Raw genomic sequence first — 19,719 nt, forward strand, 5'->3', positions numbered from 1 at the left:
ATAACAATAACAGTAAAATCATTAAGGGACTTTCCGTCCTAGAAAAAAACAGCTTTACCAGTAGCACTATGAAAGGACACTAATTGATTTATGTGTTAGTTTTTAAATTCTTACCTTTCTTTTTCATTTCAGGAGTCACTTTCTTCTCAGCTTTCTGCTTTTCTCCTTCTTTTTCTAGAAAAGAAGTTTAAAATATTTCCTTTAGCAAAATTTAGTATAAAAGGAAAATCAAGTTTTGAATGAAGGATTACTGTTAAGTCAATTCTGCCTCCAGATGGTTTTGTGACTTTGAGCAAGTGATTTAATCTCACTAAGCCTTATTCTTCTCATTTGTAAAATAATAGTACTTCCTTCAAAATTAGATTGTGTTTATCAAACATTCTGCATGGTGCCTGGCTCACAATTAGTACATACCATTGTGGGCTGTTAATATTGTTTACAAATAATAAACAAGATAGTTTGAGCTTTTCGAAACAATTGTTTGTCTAGTGCCTAAAGTAAGATATTAACACAGAAAATTAAAATATAATTTCTAAAGAAAGATACTACAGGTAAGCTAGAAGAATTATTTTTGGTTTTCTTTCCTTATGTTCAGTTTCATTAGAAATAATACACTAAGCCATTAACAATATCTAATTTGATTTTAGGTGTTTTTCAAATCTGCTTCTTGTCAACAGACATTTGGAGTCTGATGACATTTGTCTGGCATGCATTGGGAACATAATTTCCATGCCCTTTTTGAGTGGTTGTATCAACCAGCATGCTCAGGCTGTCTTTGCATTCAGAGGTTGCAGTAAGTCTGGATGACACTTAGAGCAGTTTGTGGTGCCTCTAGACTTCTTTCCGGAAGATTTCTGTTTCAGAGATCTGAGAACCTTGGTCTAAGAGACAGGGGGAACCTCAAATGCTGCCCAGCCATAGCCATGTACAATTAGACATCCCTGGACGCTTTTCTGGTAAGTGTTCTCATTTTAAGTAACAAAGTCATGTAGAAGTACACAGTGGATGAAATGGAATATTCAGTACTTTCAGGTTTGAGAAAGCTATAGGTACAGTTAATGTTGGAAATCAATTGATTTTTAATCTTCAAAGAGAAAGGTATTTCCAATATAAGTTACCAATATAAGTTACCTTATATTGGAAATACTTTTCTCAGTCATTTGTCTCTCCATTTCAAGTATAGATGCAAAACATTCAAAGATGCTCATCACCCCGAACTAGCATGAGATTGTTACTATGCTGAAGAAATTCAATGTGTAGCTTTAGTATGAACGCTTAAGTTGCCTACTAATGACTGCATCTTATTAAATATTGGAATTAATTCGTTCCCTTAGGTATAGAGATTTTTTACCTACAAGATCAAAGACAACACTTTTTTTCAGTGTTGGAAGTGTAATTCATAAAGAACCACTATTCATGACTCTTAGAGACAAGTTAGTGTTGTAGGGAGAAATATATTCACACTCTGTCCAAGTGTGTCTACAGTGTACTGTTACAGCTCATCCAATCAGAAGGAGAAAGTCAAGAAGTCAGATTTTGATAATTTCAGAGTTAGAAATAAACCAATTGAATTCTCCTTTGCCATTTCCTAAAGGTTTATACATATTAAATATGCAAATCATGTTTAAAATTCTGAATAAAGATACTTTTGATTTAAGTTTCATTACTTTCAACTTCTCTGGAAGAAATTTTACAGAGCAGAGAATTTTTCCATCTTATCTGAATAAATGCATATGGCAGACAATTGAATTGGCATTTGCTAAACATCACCATCTGATATTATGTGCCAGACAAGGAGTTCATTAAAATACAAATTACTTGTAAATATTTCCTAGTCTATATTAAAAAAAATGGCTTAGTCACGATAAGATCACAACCTAGTATCCAAGTTTCTAAGTTTCATAATGTACATGAATAAGTATTTCATTTAAAAATTTGTGCCAATTATAATGGTAATCTTATACCAAGTTTCAGAATGAAAGTAGCTATTTGAGGACATAAGATGGAAGACAATCTCATTTTTTTTAGAGAATTGTCTTGTGCAATAAATTCTACCCTTTATATTAATATAGCTGGGATTTTATTGTGGTGATACAGCATTCTTGCCTTAGTTCAGATTGATTAATGCTCCCATTATACACTCTGCCAGTGCTTATGGCCATACACTGAAAGAGTCATGAATAAGAACAGAAATCCACAAAAAGCAGGTATAAATAATGTACTTGAATAACATTTTTATGAATTAGACCTTTAAACTGTCATTATGGGACTTACTTTATTCATGTTTAATTCATTTAAAACATCACCTTCTGAAGATCCCTGCATTTCTCCAAGCCTGTTGTCTCTGTTCTATAGGTGATTTGGCTGCAGTGAAATTAGGTTTTTCATTTACAAAAGACACAGCAATTTAATTATATCCTACTTGGATTTAAAAGTAACCCATGTTTCCTGTATGAAAACTCTGCTTCCCTTGACTTTTTTCTCCTTCGACAGTCAACAGTACTCCCCTTTCCACCTTTGCACCCACGTATTCAATTTCTTCTTCATCTTCTCCTCCAATTTGGTTGCTGTTTTGTTTGTAACATCTAAAGAGGAGTTAGAACATTTTATACCATGAGTTTTCAGACGGTTTGCAATTAAGTGTGTCTATAGCACGTGATCTTATCAGCCAGCGTATTGCCTTTCTCTGAGAAAAGTGTCATGAGCCCAGAGATGATGGCTCTGTCTGGCAGGGATCACTGGAAAGCCTGGCTGAGAGAGAAACTCTCTCCACAATGAACAGCTCTGAGCCACAAATATGTTATTAGCTTCCACATAAATTAACATCAGATGAAAGAAAAATTAAAAATGACTTACTTTTTACTTTCTAAGCCCTTACAATGGGCTTTTCTCTTGCTTTTAAATGTTTCTATGCCATCTCAAAGCCAGAGAATGCACAATAGTTAATTATAATTGTAACGCTTTTCAAGATGCCTGCTCCTAGCAAAACGAGCAAACAAATGCAAATGCTTCGCTTTCATCTTAGATTTTGTTCCTCCCCTTTTTGCTTTGCTAGCGTAGAGATTACACAAATTTGGCATGTCGGATGGAGGCTTTTCTTCTGACTCTCTATGGCCAGGACTGATGTATTCTTGGTCCCAGTCAAGAAAATAGGGATGTGTTTCTTTCGTAACAATGCATTCCAACATACCTTATCACTGTCACCTTGTTTCTTTAGAGTGGCGGAGGTTGGCCTGGAACCCCAGTCACAGTATGATCATGGGAAATTTCACATAGACAGATAAGTTCAATTATATCAGTGATTGTTGGAGTTCTCCGTTGTTATCTACAGAGGGGAATGGGGCAAGAGGGAAAGCACGGGTCTAGCATGGGTGACCTTGTCTGAATTCTGTCTCTGACTCCTTCTGTTTGTGTGACATTGGCGATGAGCTGTGACACTCTGAATTTCGTTTTTCTCATTTGAAAAACGGGACTAGTAGAATCTACCTTGCTGGTTTATTGTGAGGAATGAAGAAACTGAGCTAAATTGCCTGAACCAGAGTGGATGTTCAAAAAACTAATATAGCAACCACTAGCTATTAGCATATTCTAAAAACAATGAAACTCTGACCACATGTAATCTTCAGTGATTTGCCTAAGTGTGATGTTTATTGATCTGAGTAAATGCACATTCAGTCTTATTTTTCTACATTGAAGGAGGCTGTATCAGAAATATTTTACATTGTGAAACTCTAAGAAAAAATACTCAAGTAGGAATTAACATGTTATGAAGGGGCACGGTGCTGGAATGAAGAAGCACAGTCCAGTTTCAGTTTTACTATAATTAGTAGTTTTTGCCTCCTGCAACTCTAAAGCAAATCGCCTGTCTTCAACCATAAAAGGCAGGGGAATGAGTAGAATGTATTTAAGTTCTCCTTCACCTGTCTGTTCCTTCATTCCAAAGGAAGTATGCATCAGCTTGCATTTATTTCCTAATTTTGCTGGGAACCTTTAACTTAAAAAGCTTTAAATTTGTAAATGGCTCTTATATGTTCTCTGGCTTTGCTAGGGCTGAAAAGCTTTGAAAGCCAGAGAAAGGTTCATTTTTATCTTAAAAATGAATATGTGTATATGTATTCATGGACATATGAATATGTATATATGTGTATATAATGTCAGGTGATGATAAGGTTGGGGGGGTGAAGAAAGCTTGATTTAGAGGATTAAAGTATGGGGAGATGGGGAGTGGCAATTTTTTTTTTTAAGGTGGAACAGAGGTAAATCTTTTTGAATGTGTAACATTTGAAAAGATCCTTGGAAAAAAGTAGAAGAGCTTTAGGTTCTTGAGGAGAAGAATTTTCCTGCAGAGGAGAAATATCTGCCAAGTCCTTGAAACAGGAGCATTCTAGATATATTCAAAGGAAAGTGTGGAGACCAATGTGGCTGAAGCAGAGGGTGCAGAAGGAGCCTGGTTAAAAGCTGTGGCCAGAGATGTAGTGGGGGTGGATCACAGAGAATCTCTCTGTGGCATGAATTGTCCATTTTACTGTGAGATAGGAGGCTACTGAGAGGCCTCAGGCAGGGAAATTATATTAAGATAAGTTACGTTTTCAGAGGGGCTTTGGCTGTTGCTGGGTGGTTGGTGTCAAGTGCTCCATTGGATTTTGTGATCATATTGCAATGCAGAAGATTAAGAAAGTACAAGGATCCAGTACAAATATTTTTCTTAGTTTTTTTTAATCCTCCCCTCCCCCAACAATTTCCTCTAAATTTTATTTGGGACTCTTGATGGAATGAAACATTATAGAAACATGATTGGAGTATATCATTTTACATGGTGATTAAGTTACTATACCAGCAATGGTCTTCAGTGAAGGATTTCACTTGAAATATCCAGCATAACCCAACTGGCCTTTCAGAATCTGAATCCACTGTCTTTGCCTTGACTTTTCCTTTAGTGGTTGCTGAATTAGTCTTAGAAGCCAACTGGTCTCTTATCAGCTACTAATAATTCACAACCAGCAAGCAATGTATAGCATCTTTCAGCAACTATTCAGACTCCTACATAAACAGTTTATTCACGTAATCAACAAATGTTTATTATGTCAAACCCTTTGCCAGGGTCTAGAGTGTTGAAACGATTCCATCCAGGAACTTTAGATATGAGAGTAAGAGGGGATAAAGTTTACAATTATGATACAGACTTGGGGCATTACGAGCAAGTCTTAAGGAGGAAGCAAAGAGGCCCAAACCCAAGAGCACCAAGTGGAAGTGTGGCAGCTGCTCCAGGGAAAAACGGTATGTGAATTCTGAACTGAGTACGGCAAGTGTTACTCTCGATGCTAGCTGTAGGAAACGAGGTGCCTGCTGAGTGCCCGCTCCTGTCCTACAGACAAAAGCTGTCAACTCTGAGTGATACAACACCATTCTCAAGTCAATGTTCCAAAGGACTCCAGATCAAGTCAGTGTAAATCCAGACTTTTTCAAGATATCAGATTACATATAATTCTTCTTTAAGCTTCAGAAATGATTGTGAAGAAGTGATCTTCACAATCATATAAACAATTATATGGTCAGAGCAAGGTAAAAAAAAGTAAGTTTGGATGAGTTGAACCACACTGATTTCCAGGTATTAAGAAATTATACTATAATAGAATTCTATAATAGAATAAAGGACACGATCTTACATGCATTAGCATAAACTTAGTTCTCCTACTAAAGTCTATGCATCCTTTAATCCATGAGAAAATGGTCCTAGGAAAGATGAGTAACCTCCCCCAAGTTCACAAATCACCTAAATGACAGAACAAGGATTTAAAACTAAGCAAACTCTGTCCTTTCCTCTGCAATATGGAATGGGAAGCTTGAGACAGACTTATTTTATCAAAAACTTGCAAATCAACCAGGGCATGAACAGAAAAGAAGTGTTGACTTCTACCTCATCTTTGTGAAACTTATCTTTCAGCTCCCTCACAGCCAACGTTCCCTGACATGACAATTTTTTTTCTGTTTCTGAATTTAGTATGCAAAAGGGAACTCACAGGGAAAGATTATTTAATACATTTCAAATTGCAAAAAAAATTTCTTATGTGAATTAAACTTCATATTTAAAATGGATAAGGTAGATTTCACAAAAATCTTTCAAAAATGATGAAAGTTTTTTAGATAAGTGATTGCATTACTTTCGGATGGACCACATTTATATAGATGAAGGTTGCCACATCTGTTCTTTTTTGCTCTGGTATTTATTTTTCTTTCAAGGGTTTTGCATTTCAGAAAACAAATGCTCAATTAAAGTTGATTGGTTTTTACTCAAGTGAGACGCTCCCATCCACATACACTCATCTCTGGATAGCTCCAAAGAGTGCAGTTGCATTTTACTTTGTTTTTCTTGGATTTTTTTTTTTTTTTTGGTGAAGCAGCCATTTGGAGATTTTTTAAAACCTCATTTAACTCTTAAAATTTATTTTTATGCAGAATCATTGCTTGCTCAAGATCTTTTATTATAAACTTTTCTAATGGGTCTTTCTTCTAGAGTCAGGAAAACAAAATATTTTTTCCTAATAGCTGTTCATTTTCAAAGTGACTATTATATATGATTCCTTTTTCTATATTTTAAGCTATTTTTTTCTACATTTGTCTGTAGTTGAAAATGTATTGCAAACATTCTTTGTTACATTTAAAATGTCAAGAATGCCTACAAACATCAGAAAATTGAGCTTTCTTTTTGTGACTAAATTACTGATAATTAGAGAAAAAGTTGGTTATCATTCAAAATCAAAATATGTATTACTCTAAAGTACCATTTCAAAGATACTGCTATTTTTATAACAGGTCCTTAAGAATTGAGGGCTTGATTTACTAAATAATTAGAAAAACTCAATAGTTATTTTCAAATACAATTTACTTTAAAATTACCAAAAGTTATTGGTATATATATAAATCTGACTTTTATTGAAGCCTTTTAAACTTTTAAAAACATGCCTAATGGATATCAATATTTATAAAGGAAATAAGTGCCCATTCAAAGAGTACAACTTTTCTAGTTGTAGTTGTTTTAATATACTGAATTTTGGTTTATTTCGAATGGTGGACTATATAAATTTCATCATCTTTAATAGAATATATCAAACCAGTAACAAAATTTTTGTCTTTTTTCTAATATAAGGTCTATTCTAGTAGATTAAATATTTATTACACAAAATCCTCACATAATTGAAGCAAGCATCCCTCACTGTGTATTATGTGAACAATTGCCAAGACACCTTACTCCATTTGGGTAAAACAGACCTGGCTTTAAAGATGCAGCCACTTTTCTCGTCGGTTCTAGATAGGATGACTAATTTCATTTAGAATGCTAATAAGCTTATATACTAGAAAGAAACATGTAGGTCAAGTTGACACAAAGAACAAATTAATGATTCATAAAGAAAAACTAAACTGGAACTTTGGAGGGATATGGTTCTTTCTTATAAACTGCTTTATGAGAAAAAATTTCTGGCCCAAGAGGATTCTTAGTGGACTTTCATAATAAGAAAATGATTAAAAATCACATTCACACTTATTCACAAAGCTTCTCAACCTTAACTCTCTCTTTGGTCAAAATATACGGGAAAAACTAATTCTTGATATTAGCATAAAAGTTGTGAAAGATCTCTGAGGCAAAAAGCTGGCTCTGATCAACAGAAAGCTCCTTACCTTTCCCTGATTTTTGGATGTCACCTCCTGATCTCTAGAATAAAAACTTACTGCTACTGGACAGTCAAATTAGACAGACACCCCTTGCCATATTATCAGATGTATAGGGGAAGGAAAACAAAACTTTCTCTTATTACGGGGAAAAAAGTTAATTTGTTTTCACAAAAAATATTTTTAATAGTCAAGAATGGGAAATCAAGACTACTATAACATGAGAGAAAAGTTCTAAGTTTAGAGATGCCAATTTCTTATGAAATATATTTAAAGTCTACTAAAATGTATTTATCATTCATAATCCATGGAATATATTTCTTTACACTTCCCTTTTCCTTTTTCTTGACACTTTTCTACTTATTTGTTTTTGTTTCTTTTTTTTTCTTTAATTTACTCAACTGCCTGACCTACTTTTCCATGATACTAAACTGAATGGCACTTGTTCTAACAGATTATCTCAAATATAACTGTGTTACCTCATGCCCAGCTCTTGCACAGTGCTGCAATCAAAAGAAATGGGAGTCTAAAATTCCAGGAAGGTTGGAAGATAAATTTAAATCTTTATTGAAGTCTCTCAAATAGCATATGACCCAAAGCAAAACGTTCTACAGATTCTCTCCTTACAGGGGCTTCCAAATCCTCTATCATCAGCGCATCTCCTCCAAAACCTTTCTCTCACCCGAGGGCACACTAAAACCTTCCTCCAGCCTGTGCTGACTCTCCTATTAACTTCTCTTGACCCCTTTTTGCCCTGTCCAAGTCTTATATTCTCTTCTGAGAATAACTTTCTTGTTTCAACATGAATTAATTCAGTTCTTTGGGCTCCTTTCAATTCTTTGTCTCACACAGCGTATCCTGAGTCCTGAGCAGAAAACACCCACCCAGGAGATGACCAGGCAAATTTACAATATTCCTTAGAAGTTAAGTTGGGGAAGAAAAGCTGTGAATACTTATGTTAATATGTGTGTTCCCATCACACATGTAAGTGATGATTAAAAAAAAATCTTCCACAAAGCACTGAAAAGTGAAAGTCAAATACAGTCTATAGTTTAGTTAATGGCATTTGTTGTACTAACGTCAATTTCTCAGTCTTGAAAGATGAACTATGATTATGTAAAATGTTTATAACAGAGGAAGCTTGCTGAAGAATGTATAGTACCTTTACAACTCTTCCATAAGTCTAAAATCATTTGAAAATTAAGAAGTTGAAAAACAACAGCAAAATATTAAAAAAAATTGTTTAAACTCTAAAATAGAGGATTCATTTTTCCCTTAGAGGTAGTAATTAGCTCCTGTGTAACACAAGGGAAATGAAATAAATGTGTAGAGGGGAGAGAATGAATGAAATAAAAGCCTCAAGCTTGATAAAATTGTGGAGATGGAACATACTTTTAAGATCATTTACTTCAAAACTATAACTTTACAGATGAGGAAGGTGAGTCTCAGAGAGGTTAAGAAACTAATGTGAACAACTGGGCCTCTAGTTCAGACTCTTGATTGCTATACCCTCCTTTATATATGGCAGAGAGTAAATTTAGAGGCAGAAGTAGTTCCCATGATCTTCTAATTGACAAATCTGAAGGTCCCTGACCAGTCTTTTTCTTATCCATCTCCCTGGAGCTCATGGCCCGATTGTACCCTTTCTTCCCTCATTATCTTTTCATCCTTGGCTTTCTAGTCTGTCTTCTGGTGATGTTTTTGATGACTAGTTTTATGTGATGATTTTGTGATGGTTACTTTTGGCTAGGCTAGGGTAACAGTTACTTGGTCAAAGATCAGTCCAGATGTTACCATAAGATACATTTTAGATGTGGTTAACATTTAAATCAGTAGACTTCAAGTAAAGTAGATTACCTTTCATAATGTGTTTGCGCCTCATCCAATCAGTTGAAGGCACTAAGAGAAAAGACTGAGATCCTCTGAGGAAGAAGGAATTCAGCCTCCAGACTTCCTTTGGACTTAAGATAATACAATAAAAACACTTCACTGAGTCTCCAGACTCTAGCATACTCTATAGACTTTAGACTTATCAGTCCCTGAAATCGCATGATCACATGAGCCAATTCCTTAAAATAACTCTCTCTCCTTCCACCCTACACCCCACGTGGGTGTGGGTGTGGGTGTGGGTGTATGTGTGTATGTACACATATCCTGTTGATTCTGTTTCTCTGGAGGATCCTGACTAAAACAACGTTGTTCCCTACATTTTCCTTCTTGGGTGCACTAAACAACCTCACTCACCCCCATGACTTAACTGCTCTTTAGTTATATTCAAAACTGAATAATATTTGTATGATGCAGGGTATTTTTAAGCTCACTAGTTCCTTAGAAGCTCAATAAATATTAATGGGAATGAAAATATTTCAGAGACCAAAAAAGTGAGCATCAATGAGTTAAAAAAAGTTTTTTTAGGGGGGTAGAGAATTTTACGGCTCTTTTAACATACTGGTAGACACTGTGAATCTCCAGAAAGGAAATATCCATATTATGCAGACTCAAAATATTTTGTCATGAAATTTTTTTTCACCAAGAATATAAAAGGACTAGAATTCTCCATAACATACTTCAGGAACTATGCTAGGATTAAGCTTATGACTTCAACCTCTGTATCTCTCTCATTTATAAATTCTAGACTCCTATCTTTGGTGGTCCCCTGGAGATACCACTTGTGGGAACCCTGCTCAACATGATGCCCAATATGTGGTAGTCTTCATTTTCTCTCTAGGTCCAATCTCTACCCTGACCTTTATGGACTGTGTTAACCAAGCCCCTTGCCCTCTGGATTTAGGTGAGTTTGGCCTATGGGAGAAACAGCAAGAGGTAATAGAGCAGGAGAAAAAGAGAGAAATGGGCATTTATTCTCCAACTTCCTCCCTGGCTCCCTGAGAATATTACTTACATTATTTCACAGAGTGTTGATGGTGTGTTCTTCTACTGAAGGACATAGCTCTAATTGAGCATCTCTCTACTAGAGTTACAAAGCTTTTGAGTTTGTAAACCACTCCATTCCCTGCCTTTTCAGGCTTACAGTTGATAAAGTCTCCCTGCTTTGGCTAGCCTTGGGGTGCTTCACCATAACTCGGCTCAAAACTTTATAAATACTACATTCATTAAAACCCTCTTACTCCCTCATGTTGAATGTGCCAGGGATCCCGATGTACCTAGCAAGTCTAAAACTGAACTCATTATCATCTCCCCAGACCTGTTCTTGTTCTTAATGCCATTCATCTACCCAGGTCAGATAAGATTTTAGCAATTATGCTCAGCCCTAACTTTTAATTGCTAGCCTAAGATAATAGAAATAGGCTGATCCTGGGTATGAGACATTTGGCTTCCAATTCCAATTATATAGAACTGTGTTATCTCAGGCAATTTACTTGATTCCTCTGATCTTCCCTGTAAAATGATATAAGTCATATTTAATGCTTGGAGCTGTTTTGAGGGTTAAATGTGATTGTTTAAAAAAAAATAGCGTAATTTTCCCCCATGAACAGTAGCTTCCTAAATTTGTCTTATCTCCAAACACCCAAGCCCCACCCTTCACCATCCACCCTTTCTAAAGCTGATACAATGATCTAAAATACAAATCTAATCATTATACTCTGCTCAGTTGCTTTAGCAGGCTCATGCAGTCTGTGAGGAGATGTAAAAGGTTTAGTTGTATGTACAAATTTCTTTAGGATATGACCTGGTTCTTACATTAAGACATTATAAAGAGCTTCATGTTTACTCACTAATGCCATTAACGTTATTACTATATTATCTTCTATAGCTACTAATAAAAAAAACTACCATAAAAATTAATGGTTTACTATACATATAAGAAAAATTTCCTGATAGGAAAATTATAGTGATAATAGTGACTAAGGGCTGAGTACCTAACTATGCTAGAAAATGTACTAAATTTTTATATACATTATTTCATTCAGCCCTCTTAGCAACTTTATAAGTTGAATAGGTACTAAAATTAGTGTGATTTATATATTATATCAAAATTTATAGCTAAAGGTCAATCCCATTAAAAGTCACCCAAAGATACAAGTTTATTTCACCTCAAACAAAGAAAAATATTATGTTGCCCTAAAGTTCCATAAGATTTACTATGTCATAGAGTTAATGGAATAAGAACCCAGGCCAAATTTCTGTTTTATAATTTTATGCTTTTTGCTTCTCAGGATATATCTCAATGAAGAGCTGAGGTGATAAAGTTCTCAGTTTAATAGAATTGTAAATAAAACGATACTAGCTCCTGTAGAACACTGTCCTTGAATGCATCCTATGGCAAGAAATTATCTTATAATAAGTTTCCTATATTGCTCCTTCTCCTCTATACAACTCCTACCAACTTACTCTTTATGGCCCAATGCGAGGCTTGTGATTTTACTGCATAGCTTTGCCTCACTCATATCTCATCTTCTTCCTAACTTTTACAGCCTTTGTGACCTGCACAACTCACTTTTGTACTTCAAAAAATAATGCTTCATAGTATTACCCATTGCATAGAGACATGCCTGGCTGCCCCAACAGGTTTGATACCTCTGTCCAGGTCACAGCCACACCTTACATATCTATGGTAGCAATTTAATGTTACACTGTGCCAAGCTATTGAGTCTTCACTCTGCTCTTAAGGCAGCTTAATACCAACGCACCAGCCTGAAAAAGATAAGCTTGAAACCTCTGTGTGTAAAAACAGAAAAGTTCTCCAAAACCATTTAAGTTCAGTCCCCAAAGTTGACAGGTGAAAAAATGGAGGCCCTAAAAAGTCTGTTGATTTGTCAAAGATAATACAACTGATTAGTATTGAAGCTGCTCTTGGAAGCTGGGACCTTGGTCTTATCTCTAGAGTTCTATTGCCCACATTTGGGAGATGACATTTATAATATTATTCACAATACTTACATTGCAATATTAAGTGAGTACCAGTTGCATGTTTATTCAAGAAGATGACAGAGTATACAGTATTTATTCACCTCACTTTGTTTGGCTTCATCAATGTAAATTGTATCTTTGTAATGGAATATTAAAAGTAACTTAAGTATAAAATATATACCTAATAAGAGATCATGTAACATCTTCTTTCCACACCTTTGCCACAGTAGAAGAGTTGTGGTCCTTTTATATTAAAAGCCCAGTAATTACAAGTGGCTGGAAGTCTTTAATTCTTCAGGAATCAAAGATAAACAGTGTTTGGTAGTAGGGAGGGGGGCAAGTGGGAGCTTTGGGTTGAGTAGGGGAAAAGCAAAAAACATTTCCAGTATTGTTGATAAAAGAATAATAGGATTATAGCTGGTAACTGTAATTACACAGAGATTTTATGAAGCAGCTTTCTTATGCTTGGGGAGAGGATGGAAAATTTTGCCTCAAGCCATGTTGTTTAATCACTGAGGATTCTTTCAGAGTAGTAAGTGACTAATCCCTCCCCAGAATACAGTTCTGACAAACATTTGATGATAAATGGACTCTCATGCTAAGAGTTAAAACCACTTGTAATGTTAGTATAATAAGGCATCATTTGATGAAGGAGATAGGGGTACTCACATAGGTCAGTCCCATTTGTAGAATACATGGATAATCACAGTGGCTCTTGAACTTGTAGGCCTTTCAGCCCCAGTGAGAGCTCCCAATAGACATAAGAATTCATTCATCACCAAATTTAACACTTTTTTTGAAAGATCATGAGAATTAATATACTGAAAGTGAGATTTCTGTTTAAGTTAGTTCCAGTTATGTCCATAATTAAATGAAAATTGACAACAATAACCAAAATGATTGTATTAGGTGGTCATTATATAAGATATTTCAATGCTATTGTAGGAAATTTCCCTGGCTAAAGGCCAAAAATATTCTACATATATAGTAAGAGTCAAAGAAATGACTGATTTAATATATAATTAGTCTTTAAGCCAAAGATTCAAAGCAATGAAATTTTACTATGAGCCATTATATCCCCAAAAAAACAGAAGACACATTCTTCTTAAGTGCACATGGAACATACTCTAGGATTTACCACACACTAGGACACAAAACAAGCTTCAAAAAATTTAAGAGGATAGAAATTATTCCAAGCATCTTTTCTGACTGCAATGGCATGAAACTAGAAATTAACCACAAAAAGAGAAACAAACAAAAGATTACATGGAGATTAAAGAACATGCTACTCAAAAACCAATGGGTCAATGCTGAAATCAAAGAGGAAATTTAAAAATACATTGAGATAAATGACAATGAAAACACAACTATACAAAATCTATGGGATGTAGCAAAAGCAATTCTTAGAGGGAAGTTCATAGTGATATAGGCCTTTCTCAAAACCCAAGAAAAGTCTCAAATAAATAACCTAAACTACCACCTAAAATAATTAGAAAAAGAAGAATGAACAAAACCTAAAGTTAGTGAAGGAAGGAAATAATTAAGATAAGAGAGGAAGTAAATAAAATGGAGATTTTAAAAAATAGAAAAAAAAGTCAATAAAACCAAGATCTGTTTCTTGGAAAGGGTAAATGAAATTGACAAATGCTGGCTAGGGTCACCAAGAAGAAGAGAGAGAGGACTAAAATAAACAAAATAAGAAATGAAAGAGGAGAATAACAACCAATACTGCAGAAATACAAAAAGAGAGAGAGAAAGAGAATACTATGAATAATTATATGCCAACAAATTGGCCAACCTAGAAGAAATGACCAGTTTCTATCCAGCCCACTAAAACTGAATCAAGAAGAAATAGATAACTTGAACAGACCGATCACTAGAAGTGAAATAGAACCTACTGGGGGAGTGGGAGGGGAACTCCCTGCAAACAAAAGTCCAGCACCAAATGGCTCACTGGGGAATTCTACCAAACATGCAAAGAAGAGCTTGTACCAATCCTTCTCAAAGTCTTCCAAAAGACTGAAGAGGAGAGAACCATCACAAACTCATTCTATGACGCCACAATCACCCTGATACCAAAACCAGATGAGACACTACCAAAAAAATTACAGGCCGATATCTTTGAAGAATATAGATGCAAACATTTGCAATAAAATATTAGCAAACCAAATCCAACAACACATAAAAAGATCATACACCATGATTAAGTTGGATTCATCCCAGAGTCACAAGGATGGTTTCAACATATGCACATCAATCAACATCACACTCAACAGTGACAAGCTGAAAGCCTACCCACTAAAATCTGGAACAAGACAAGGATGCCCACTCTCACCAACTCTGTTCAGCATAGGATTGGAAACCACAGCAATCAGACAAGAAAAAGAAATATAAGGTATCCAAATTGGAAGAGAAGAGGTAAAACTCATTAAATGCAGATGACTTGATACAATATATAGACACCCCTAAAGACTCCACACAAAAACTGCTAGAACTGATAAATGAATTCAGCAAGGTAGCAGGATACAAGATTGATATACGGAAATCTGTTGCTGTTCTTTATACTAATGATGAAATATCAAAAAGGGAAAGTAAAAAAAAATCTCTTTTAAAATCTCATCAAAAAAACAAAAATACTTAGGAACAAAACTGACCAATTGGTGAAAGAGTTTTATGCTGACAACTGTAAATCACTGATAAAGGAAATAGAAGATGATTCAAAGAAATGGAAAGATATTCCATGCTGTTGGATTGGAAGAATTGATATTGTTAAAATGGCCATACTACCCAAAGCAATCTACAAATTTAATGTGTTCTCAATCAAATTATTCATGACATTTTTCACAGAACTAGAACAAATGATCCTAAAATTTATATGGAGCCATAAAAGACCCAGAATTGCCAAAATAATCTTCAAGAAAAAGAACAAAGCTGGAGACATAACTCTCTCAGATTTCAGACAATACTACAAGGCTACAATAACCAAAACAGCATGGTATTGGCACAAAAACAGACATGTAGATCAATGAGACAGAATAGAGAGCCCAGAAATAAACCCATACATTTATGGTCAATCTTTGACAAAAGAGGCAAGAATATACAATGGCGAAAAGACAGTCTCTTTGTCAAGTCATGTTGGAAAAGCTGGACAGCCATTTGTAAATCATTGAAGTTAGAACACTCCCTCACACTATACACAAAACTAAACTCAAAATTGCTTAAAAACTTAAACATAAGGCATGACACTGTAAAACTCCTAGAAGAGAACACAGGCAAAACATTCTCTGACATAAATCATAGCAATGTTTTCTTAGGTCAGTCTCCCAAGGCAACAGAAATAAAAGCAAAAATAAACATTTGGGACCTAATAAAACATAAGCCTTTGCACGGCCAAGGAAACCGTAAACAAACAAAAAACCCTACAGAATGGGAGAAAATATTTGCAAATGATGCGACTGACAAGGGCTTAACTTCCAAAATGTACAAACAGCTCATACAACTCAATAACAAAGAAGAACAACCCAATCAAAAAATGAGCAGAAGAAGTAAATAGACATTTCTCCAAAGAAGACATACAGATGGCAAGAGCCACATGCAAAGATGCTCAACATTGCCCATTATTAGAGAAATGCAAATTAAAACTACAGTGAAGTCAGAATGGCTATCACCAAAAAGCCTACAAATAATAAATGCTGGAGAGTGTGTGGAGAAAAGGGAGCCCTCTTACACTGTTGGTGGGAATGTAAATTGGTGTAGCTACTACAGAAAACAGTATGGAAGTTCTTTAAAATATTAAAAATATAGTTGCTGTTTCATTCAGCAACCCCATTTCCAGGCATATATCCATAGAAAACTATAATTTGAAAAAATACATGCACCCTAATGTTCATAGCAACACTATTTACAATAGCCAAGACATGAAAACAATCTAAATGTCCATCAACAGATATTTGGATAAAGAAGATCTGGTGTGTGTATGTGTGTGTGTGTGTGTGTGTGTGTGTGTGTACATACAAATTATATATATATACAATAGAATACTACTCAGCCATAAAAAAGAATAAATTAATGCCATTTTCAGCAACATGAATGGACATAGAAATTATCATACTGAGTCAGAAAGAGAAAGACAAATATATGATATCACTTATATGTGGGATTTAAAATATGACACAAATGAAGTTATTTATGAAACAGAAACAGACTGGCAGACAGAAACCAAACATGGTTACTAAAGGGGAAAGTGGTTGGGAGAGGGATAAATTAGAAGTTTGAGAAAAGCTGATACAAGCTACTATATATATATAAAATAGATAAACAACAACATCTTTCTGTACAGCACAGGGAACTATATTCAATATACTATAATAAAAATAATGGAAAAGAATTATGGAAAAGAATACCCATATATTTATATATATATAAACTGAATCACTATGTTGTGCACCAGAAAGTTACACAACATTGTGAATCAACTATATTTCAATGAAAAAAGTTTCATTATGGTGTACAAAATGTGTGGTGTGGAGAGAAGGGTAAAATTCAAGAAAGGCCAGACACAGATAACCTCCAGGCATTAGACAAGTGGCCTGAGATTCGAAGTGCACAGATACTTTGCAGAATGGAGCAAGTGTTGTGAGAAACTTACATTTCTCAAGTGCCATGAAAGCACAAAGGAAGCTTTTAAGGGCTTCACAGATGTGTAGAGTGCTGCTACCCATAATGAGGTCCATGATTCTTTGAGATTTCTACTGATAAAATCCTAAATTGTTTCCAGTCTCCTGTGAGCAAACATAATAATCCAGTCTACATGCAAGCCCTACTTTTTTAAACATTAAAATGCAAAATATGTTTAAGTTCCTACATTTTGACTTGTTATGACTGTTTTCCTCAAATCAAAGAGCATACTTCAGTGCTACATGTAAGTTCCCTTTTACATAATGCCATTTTCTTGCAACTTGGTCCTAAGGAAGTTCCAGACTAAAATAGTGCATCAAGGACTGCATAATCAGCCTCACTAAAAACAGCTTGATTAATACTAAATATGTCCTAGTTCCTAATCAATTATGTTAATGAAGTCACAGGCAGCACATCTGCAAGCCCTGACAAAGCCCATGATCTCAGCATCGCCTGACAAGGTGGACTCCTTGGGAAGCTGCTCAGTGCCAGCTTCCTCAGTGCAAAGGAATTAAGTGCATTTCTGGGAATTAAGAGTGGACACTACTAACAAGCCTGCCTTGTCGTCCTGCAACACTGTTAGGTTGTTCACTTACACTGCAGTATTGGGCTCCAGGATGAAATGTCAAATTAAATTGCTCTTTAAATGTAACAATAGAACCGAAGTGTCCCACTTAACAAGTGACCCATTCTTTTCCAAGTGACAGACTGATAGGCAAAGCATTTGCTAGAGGGTGGTTCATGAACCTCTTCTTGGAGATAAGCTGGAGTCAAACATTTAAGCAATCTGACTATCAAAATCTGCCTCAAACTGGAGGCATTGGAGCCCCTCTCTTTATGTCCATCTAGCAACAACAGAATTAGAATCTGATGAAACTGAAGATGTGACTATTATTTATAGGCTTCTCTTGTTCTGTGAACGTTTGGACAGTGAGATGATCACTTGTCAGGTTTTTGATGAATTATCTCAAGTCACATAAGCTACGGTAGTCCAAATGCCAAAAGGAATATAACTGGTCTGTCTCTCAATTCCTCTTTCTGACTATAATTTTTTTCTAAGTCATTTGTTTCCTAGCTAGGTAAATGATACACATTAGGAGCCAGTGATGAGATTACCTAGAGTTTTCATTGTTTTATTACCTTCGCATAAACTCATTTATATTTGAGTTCAATTAAAAAAAAAATTTACAATACTTAACTCCTGTCAGTTATAAGCATGTGCAGAAGATGATGTAAGTTGGGAATTCATGGTTTTGGAAAACCAAGTATGATAGAAATGAAAAAGGCAAAGTCATTGATTACTCAAAAAGAAATATTTAAACAACTTACTAAACATATTACATAAAATAAACATTTAAGCTGCTTTATTTATTTATTAACTAAGCATAGAGGTTCCCAAGTGCTGTGGACTGACATGTGTCCTCCCAAAATTCTTATGCTGAAGTCCTAACCCCCATGTAACAGGATTGGGGATAAGGCCTTTAGAAACTGACAACGTTTAAGTGAGATTGTAAGGGCAGAGTCCTGATCCAAGAGAACTGGTGCCCTGCTAAGAAGAGGAAGAGACACCAGAGCTCCCTGTGAGGGCACAGCAAGAAGGTGGCCATACACGGCAGGAAACTGGCTCTCAGTAGAACCCAACCACTATAGCACCCTGACCTCAGACTCCCAGCCTGAAGAACGGTGAAAAAATAACTATCTGTTGTTTAAGACATCCAACCTGTGGTATTTTGCAAAGGCAGCCTTAGCAGATTTTGAAACCAAAGTTGATCAAGGATTTAAGAAATTATTATACCAAGAAGAAATTCTCTTCACATAATTGTCACACATCCAAAAGAAGTCTGGACCCAATGGAGTGAACAGGAGAAGGAGGCGTGAGAGTCACTGGAGACAGTGGGAAGCTTACACTACCCAAGATGATCACTCACTTTCAAAAAACAATAAATAAAATATCTGTGTGGGCTAAATACTATGTGTCAGATACATAGCTGACTTGGGTGGGAGACAAAAGTGTTAAAACTTGGACTAAATCTGGACTGTTCCCTAAATATTCAAGAAGCATTGTTGATTTGGACTCTTAGAGGGAGACTTTCCATGAACTTTTCATGAAATCATGGTCCCTATTAATCAAACAAACTCTTTTCTTCAGATTGGTATTGACACAGTCCTGACTTACAGATTATATGGGATTATTATTTGAAATTTGCAACTGCTAATTCATTCAATTTGTAGCTGGCCAAATCAAAATATTTTGCATACTATATAATAGGTTGTTATAATTTACAAGTATAATGTAACATTTCCCCCTATTCCCAATGGCATTTCTCTTGCTCTCTTTTGAGACTTTCTATAATGCTTAGGTATTTGGCTTGAAACCTTTTGCTTTTTCCCTGACAACAAGCAGTCAGAATTTCTCTGTATGTGTCATTCCAGTCATTTTGAAGGACATTTGGCAACTTATAGGTCATCTAGATGACTAATACTAAATTACAAGCATTTTTA

The 19,719-nt window shown here is 35.3% G+C and overlaps 1 protein-coding gene across 1 annotated transcript in view; it reads right to left on the reverse strand.

Annotated features, from left to right (window-relative positions):
* The window catches only part of TRDN (triadin), a gene marked incomplete at its 5' end in the record, with an annotated part of 362,619 nt that overhangs the window by 149,795 nt on the left and 193,105 nt on the right, over window positions 1-19,719 (reverse strand). Inside the window, one exon of the mRNA XM_072965935.1 lies at window positions 115-174. Coding sequence (XP_072822036.1) covers window positions 115-174 — 60 coding nt within the window. The remainder of the gene's footprint in view (window positions 1-114; window positions 175-19,719) is intronic.

Source organism: Vicugna pacos, chromosome 8 (assembly GCF_048564905.1).
Source record: "Vicugna pacos chromosome 8, VicPac4, whole genome shotgun sequence".
In the NCBI taxonomy this organism is placed as follows: Eukaryota; Metazoa; Chordata; class Mammalia; order Artiodactyla; family Camelidae; genus Vicugna; species Vicugna pacos.